Source organism: Terrapene carolina, unplaced genomic scaffold (assembly GCF_002925995.2).
Source record: "Terrapene carolina triunguis isolate 2854851 unplaced genomic scaffold, T_m_triunguis-2.0 Scaffold68, whole genome shotgun sequence".
Taxonomy (NCBI): domain Eukaryota; kingdom Metazoa; phylum Chordata; order Testudines; family Emydidae; genus Terrapene; species Terrapene triunguis.
In genome coordinates this window covers 81,270,739-81,278,727 of record NW_020664419.1, presented here as the reverse complement: position 1 = coordinate 81,278,727, position 7,989 = coordinate 81,270,739, and the positions used below count along the sequence as shown (strand labels likewise).

Here is a 7,989-nt window from a genome sequence, read left to right as displayed (position 1 = left end):
CCCCCCCCCCCCCCCCCCCCCCCCCCCAATTTCAAGTAGGAATCTGCGGCAAAATATGACCAATCGGGTTCCCTGACAGATGCCTCCCTCTCCGCCTCCCCGACATTCGTCGCCATTTTCCAAAGCTTGAACAGAGGAGGGTTTAAAATCTGCTACATTCAGATCTAATCAAAAGTGACGAGGCTGGGCACGTATGTTCGTTCTTTATTCTGTCTCCTCACCTAATGTGAATGATGTCGCTGCCACGGTGTGACTACTGATTTGAATGTTTACAGAAAGGGCACTCAGAAAACCCGACTCCTCTCCTGAGTGCAGGGGACTGGAGTAGATGACCGCTCGAGGTACCTTCCTGTTCTATGAGTCTATGAAATCCATTAATCTGTTTCACAAAACGAGTTGCGGGAGTGTGTGGGAAAGATCGGTAGCATTTCTTTTAACTTATAAAGTGGGCACAAAGAGTGTATGTGTGTGATTTTGTAGGAGCTTGGGTTTTACTTACTTGGACCAACGTACAGGGAAAAATACCCAAATCTACCGAAAATTATGCAATCTATGTATATTTGCCCAGGTACACACGGTAATTAAAGAACTACATAGTAACAGGTTGTCTTTGGTTTGCTGATCTCTGCAAATCACAAGTGATAAAGGTTTTCTCACAGTCAGTCATGAAATACAGCACTGTTTTACTTTTCTTTTTCCTTTGTTTCCATCTTGGGGAGGTGGTGGTTTTGTTTGTTAGTTGGTTTTGGTTCCCCCCTCCCCAATTCATTCATTTGGTGTGCTTCCCACGGGGAAGAAAACAAGGACATGTGTATGAGTTTTAACCAGGCAGCACCTTTATTATTCAAAATACATTCAAGGTTCCTATGGGGAAACAGATAACCACAGTCACTCCCACTCCACTGATCCTTTGCCAGTTTTTGGGCCCCCCACTGCACAGGGAGCCAATCACACTAGAAAGCTCTCTGTGCACCTCCACTCACCCACTAGCATCCCTCTCTCTTTCAGGTGTTGAGATGAGAAGGGACCTCAAACCCCAGCTAGCACCACATCAAGTGTATTGGCAGGGTGGTTCCTATAGGATAATGCCTAATTCCTTCCCCTCCCTGTAAAGGCTGCTGTGTCCCATGCTAGGAAGAAAATCTCTCACTTCCACAGGGTAAAAAATGAGATAACCTAAACCCTGGTGTCCTGCACTTAAATCTTTCCACCAAGAGGAGTTAAGTATATTCCAGTTCCTGTCAGGGACGTCAGACAAGCCTCTGTTCAGAATACAATGTGCACGTCACAAATATGGACCGTTTAGGGCAAGTAGGATTCCTTCCCAGGGTGGTTCTGCTCAGCTCAGCACAAGGTCTGCACTCCCGATGCCCATTTGAGGGCACACCAGGAGTGATATGGAAGAAATTCCAAAATTGAGCTATTTTCCCCACTGTAAAGAGTGTTCAGTTCATGCAGTGAGTGACTGGTGCTCTCACAGTGGAACCAGTCTGTGGGTACATGAAACACCCATCTCCCTGGAAGAATTGTGCATTGGCACTGACCAATGTGCTTGAACAGGACTGGTATGCAAGGACAGAGATGGACACATTTAAAAACCTTTTAAAGCATAATCTAATAATCCAGACACTGGCAGGGAAGGGGGGAGAAGGGGTTAAACTCCCACCTTCACTAATGCCTTGTCTTGAGGACCCAGTTAGGCCATCTGGCTCAGGGGATTCTACTTTAGATTCTCCCATTTACAGACAAGACTACAGGCCTGCAAAGCTGAAGGCTGCGCCTTATCATGCGTTGGAGACATGGCTTAGTGTCTCATGAGCACAGAGAGACAGAGGACATCAGGAGCTACCATGTTTAACCATTGTGACGGGTTGGATCACAGAAACCCCCTTGGGAGCTGCCACCTAATGTGCAAAGACTACCCCTGCTCCTGTTTTCCCTGCCAGCTCAGGACTCCAGCACCCTGTCTTGCTGAGTCAGACACTCCTGTCTGGCTCCAACACAGACCAAGGGTCTGAATCACTTGTCCCAAAGCTGCAAGTTTACCCAAAAACAGCTCACAGGAGTGTGTTTGTCTTTAGCACTCAGATGCCCAACTCCCAATGGGGTCTAAACCCAGATAAATCCGTTTTACCCTGCATAAAGCTTATGCAGGGCAAACTCATAAGTTGTTTGCCCTCTATAACACAGATAGAGAGATATGCACAGTTGTTTGCTCCCCCAGGTATTAATACATACTCTGAGTAAATTACTAAATAAAAAGTGATTTTATTAAATACAAATAGTAGGATTTAAGTGGTTCCAAGTAGTAACAGACAGAACAAAGTAAGTCACAAGCAAAATAAAATAAAATACGCAAATCTATGTCTAATCAAACTAAATACAGATAAGTTCCTCACCAGTTCCAGAATGCTCCCTTTTACAGGCTAATCTCCCTTTAGCCTGGGTCCAGCAATCTTTCACAACCCCTGTAGTTACTGTCTTTTGTTTCAGTTTCCTTCAAGTATCCTGGGGGGGTGGAGAGGCTCCTTCTTTAGCCAGCTGAAGACAAAATGGAGGGGTCTCCCCCAGGGTTAAATAGACTCTCTCTTGTGGGAGGAGACCCCCCTCCTCCCTCCTATGCAAAGTCCAGCTCCAAGATGGAGTTCTGGAGTCACCTGGGCAAGTCACATGTCCCTGCATGACTCAGTCTTTACAGGCTGAAGCCATTGTCCACATGGTATCTTGCATGTCTCCAGGAAGACTTCTTATGTGGATTGGAGCATTCCAAGATGCATTGTTCCCCAAGTGTTTCCTGATCAGGTACTTAACCTGGCGAATTCCTTCCTAAAGAAGCTGACCAAATGCCTCCCAAAGCTTACTTAGAAACCAAGCAAGCATACAGACCATATTCTTAACCTCAAGTAGAAAATGATATATATATGTACAAATAGGATGAATAGATATAGTAGACCATAACCTTTACGGAGATATGTTACCTGGCACAGGCAGCACCAAACATATTCCAGTTATGTCATACATACATTTATAAGCACCCCCTCCCCATAAAGCCTTATGGGTTACACTGTCACAACCATATTTCCAGCATGACAGAGATGCTAATATAGAGGTGGCTCCTTACTGGAGAGCAAAGTCGCTTTAGCTCTGTAAGCAAGGAGAAGTCTCTCTTGAGACATTACATCAGACAATGTAAACTAAAAACCAGAGTTCTGCACCGCCTCACATGCAAACCCCTTCCCGCATCTCACACCAGTGTCTGTTTAGTGTACAGTTTTCACAGGGTTTTTCAAGCACCTTTCACTAGATGATCTATTCATACCCGCATTGTCTTGGCTTCCCTTGGGAAGCGTGGGGTTCAGACAGGTGTGGGAATAGTCATTTGCCTTCTAATAGCAGATTATTGTCTTCCCCTAGCTTGTATTGTACATTAGAATGTAAAATGCATTCTCATGGACAAAGACTCCTCCCCCTGTGCTCCAGTTAGGGGTTTGCTTTAATATAGCTATAAATGTGCAAACCCCTATCTAAAGTTTATAAGGCTGAAGCAGGGCTTCAACCCATTAAACTGCTGTAGGAAAGGACCCTGAGTGAATATTATATTTGGACGGGGGACACTCCTCAATAGATTTCTCATTGTATCAGACCACATCTCAGAGGGATAAAGTCACCAGAAGCATCAACACCAGACATACCACCTATTGCCAGTGAATGAAGGTTTCCATTTTCACTTCCAAAAATGTCAGTTGCTATGTTGCGCATAGTCAGGCTGCAAGAATGGCTAGTGTCCCAGAGGAGATGAGGGAGAGATCACAACCATAGGGGAATAGAAGGGGACTCTGTACCAGAAGCAAGAACCAAGCTAAGGAGTGTCAGACCGAGCTCCAGATCACGGTGATCAGTCCAGCCACCACACTGCCCTGCTGGAGCAGTGATGGGCCCAGGGCATGAACCAACTAGATTGGCACAGCAAGGCAGAGTCACACAAGGTAAAACCCACCCCACAGGTGAGAGGGATGGCAAACTGGGCCCACTCCCAGAGTAGCATTTGGCTGCTGATCACCACAAATCACAGGTGATAATGATTTTCTTGAAATCAGTCATGAAATATACAGCACTTTTACTTTTCTTTATCTCTGCTTTTTTGTTGTTGTTGATTCCCCGCCCCCCATTTGTTCTTTTCCAGTTGCAACAATGTGACCTAGAAGAGTAATTTAAAAAAATGTGGAATAGAAAGAGTTGGGGAGGGGATTTATTGCCTTATTATTATATAGTATTCATTATATAAAGAGCCCAGGGAAGTTTGTTTGCTTGCTTGCTTGGTTTTCTTGTTAATTTTGTTTGTTAAATCCCACTTGTCTTTCACCTTTGAAAATAGTGATTTCATTTAAAAATGTATTTAATATTTACAGATCATCAAAATAGTGATGGATTATTTATATAATTCCTAAGAGTTTACAGTATAAACATAGAAGTAAATATAACCAGAGGTGGAGATAGGTGTCCTAAAAATTTGTTTTTTAAAATAAAATATATTTGTCGTATAATTTGTTAGCATCACATTTTCTTTGTGCATTTTCTAATTTTTAATCTTGTTGTCCCTGTTTTCCTTGCATCAGCAGAAAACTTTCACAGAAGCTTTCTCAGCCCTTAATTTAAGAGGCAGAAGTTATGTTTCTCAGCATTTCTTACAATTTTGGGTGGTATCACCACATAATGCCTTCTTCAGACACATTTATGATATATCTTTAAATTCTCTTTCAAAACAAGGCACTAAACAAAAAGCTTTATGAAGTAAATGGTATTATTTATATGAAAACTAAACACAAGTGTTTTCAGGATGAAGTTCTAGAAAATCCTAATAGACGTTGTAAACTATATAAATTTAAAAAAAGAAAGGTGATGGAAACAGTAAACTCAGTTTGTAAATAGATTTTTCACTCCATATTGGTTTGATAACATCACTTAAGGATTTTAGGGTGGGATTTTCCTCACAAGCACTGAGATGTGGCCTAACTGCAATAACTGGTAATAAAAATCCCTTTCTATTGAGTTCAGCTGGAAATGAGTTAGGCTATAGGTGAGTGATTTTGACAAACCCCCGCTTCCTTTAAATGACTGCATCATGAACATGAATTACTAATGATCTCTAGGCAATGAGCATTTACTGTGGTTAAGGAAAAAACAGTTTTCTAGAAAACTTGGGTGGAAGAAAGGAAAATTTGCATAGTCCAATAATAATGTTAGATCACTGCAGTTTCTGTTTGCTAAATGTAAACAAATGAACCAAACAGCAGTGGGTTTTATTAAGCAATTTAAGCATAATTCATAATGTAGAGAAAGTCGATAAAATAGACTAACCTATTGCTACAGCACTTGACTGAAAATTGGAATGGCTCTAACCTTTGGATTTGAAAATGTAGGATAACAACACCCAACTATGGTTTAGAATGACTCATTAAAGAATATATATTTGTATAAAATCAACTCCCCACAATTCTATAATAAAAATATAGATGTCCTCTTTGAAGATACTTTGATTATTGTATTAAATCATTACATTTTCTTATTCATAATAATATTATTATTCAATGTTGAATTTACACGTTATTTTTATTATCACAGCTACCCTGGTTAGATGTCAATAAATACATTTACATTTTGATTAGTAATATCTAGAGGTCCTGAAATTAACTTTGTTTTATGTGACACACACAGTTCATGTAAAACAAAAGAAAATACCAAGTGTGAGCTAACTAAGCCAGTATCCTGAAAGCACATGGGATATGTTTAATTTCAATCACAAGAAGTCAATAGTATCAGAGGGGTAGCCGTGTTAGTCTGAATCTGTAAAAAGCAACAGAGGGTCCTGTGGCACCTTTAAGACTAACAGAAGTATTGGGAGCATAAACTTTCGTGGGTAAGAACCTCACTTCTTCAGATGCAAGACTTACATCTGAAGAAGTGAGGTTCTTACCCATGAAAGCTTATGCTCCCAATACTTCTGTTAGTCTTAAAGGTGCCACAGGACCCTCTGTTGCTTTTTAAAGAAGTCAATAGGAAAGCATATCATTAAGCATTTTGTCTTTGCGGGATGAAGTGTGAAATTCTGGCCCCATTGAAGTCAAAGCCAAAAACTCATTGACTTCAATAGAGCCAGATATTCTCTGGCTTGTTGGTCCTGCAATGAGTTGCACACAGGCAGACCCCTGTGGTCCTCATTATAGTATCATTTTGTAATTTTAACCTTCACCTATTGTTCTTATAAAGGATTTCCATATTTATTGCATCTCAAATATTTCCACATCAAATTTGTTCAGTTTACAATTTTTTTAAGCCAACTGCCACTACTTTAAATTCATCATTCATTCTGAAAAACTGTTTTTATAGTTTTGTTTTTTCTTCTCAATGATCATCAACAATAATGAATACTGCACAGTCCAAATTATTTCCTTAATTGCTCTTGTGCTACGTCATCTCCAAATTCTGATCACAGTTATAATTGTGTGATTTCATGAGCCTACAAGGGGGATGTGCAGCTACAACTGAAGCCACAGATTTGGCCTGTAAGAACATATAATTACTAGTGATGGCAAACAAGGAAAGAATCAAGGTGAATTTTGGATCCCACTAGCAAGTATTAAGGATAGAGTGGGGGAGGAGAGATGGAAACACAATTTTAAAAAATAATCTGTAGACTGCATTAATTTAACCTCAAGAATATTGATAAACAAATATGGAACTTTATAATGACTTTTCACAAATGCACTATTTAGAGTGCACTTGTATAATTTGTACCTTTAATAGATAAAGATCCTGATTTTTTTTTTTAGTTTAATTACAATTTAGGAGTAGATTCCAATGATCCTAGGGGACTGAGAGTAATGTCTACAGGGATTTGTGTCCCCCCATAATATAAACAGCTATAAGCCATTACTGAATTCGACTTTGGCTATAGCTTTACAGTTTTAAAAGCTATTTGAGATTGACCTACAGTGAAACATTTGCAAGTACTGCTTCCAACTATTGGTTGGTAAATTGCTTTTTGATTGGCTGGAAAAAAACCAACAACCAATGGTGACATAGTATCTGAAGCTGACCAATGTGTCGGTGCTGACACCATTTGTTTCTTATATCAAATAGGAAGTCAGACAGCAAAAGCTACTCATTTGCATACGCTCCCTATAAATACTAGGGTAGCTGTGCTATCAGTATGCTATTGTTCTTGAGTTATACTGCGAACGTAAACTGCTACCATGCCAGAGCCGGCAAAATCTGCCCCTGCCCCTAAAAAGGGTTCTAAGAAAGCTGTGACCAAGACTCAGAAGAAAGGGGATAAGAAAAGGAGAAAGACTAGGAAGGAGAGTTACTCTATCTACGTGTACAAGGTATTGAAGCAAGTTCATCCTGACACCGGTATCTCCTCTAAGGCTATGGGGATCATGAACTCCTTTGTAAACGACATCTTCGAACGTATCGCTGGGGAAGCGTCTCGTTTGGCGCATTACAACAAGCGCTCGACCATCACTTCCCGGGAGATCCAGACCGCTGTGCGCCTGCTTTTGCCGGGGGAGCTGGCCAAACATGCGGTGTCTGAGGGCACCAAGGCTGTCACAAAGTACACTAGTTCCAAGTAAACTTTCAGATTTTTTTTCAGCTATAACCCAAAGGCTCTTTTAAGAGCCACCCACCTTCTCAAAGAAGGAGCTGTATTACTATTTTATTTCTATTTACACAGAATAGCTAGTGTATAGAAAAAGTAGGATTTCCTTTTCAGACAAACCCTAAATAGAGCATTACTACAAACTAAAGCTTTATTTGCTCTACTTCAGTTATTAATTTTCTTTGGTGGTTAAAATAGGATGGTTTAAATGTGTATTGCTTTAAAGAGTACTCCAACTTCCCTTCTAAAAGTCACCCCCACCCCTCGCCAAGGAGCACGAAGTCAACCTAGCGCTACAGGTTTGTGTTTGATCTTAGTCCTCTAGTGTG

At 40.7% G+C, this 7,989-nt stretch overlaps 1 protein-coding gene across 1 annotated transcript; it reads left to right on the top strand.

Annotated features, from left to right (window-relative positions):
- Positions 1 to 7,155: 7,155 nt before the first annotated feature.
- LOC112110715 (histone H2B 8) lies at positions 7,156 to 7,659 on the top strand. Its single transcript, XM_024205852.2, has one exon. The coding sequence runs from the start codon at positions 7,254 to 7,256 to the stop codon at positions 7,632 to 7,634; it is 381 nt and encodes a 126-aa protein (XP_024061620.1). The 5' UTR covers positions 7,156 to 7,253; the 3' UTR covers positions 7,635 to 7,659.
- Positions 7,660 to 7,989: the final 330 nt, after the last annotated feature.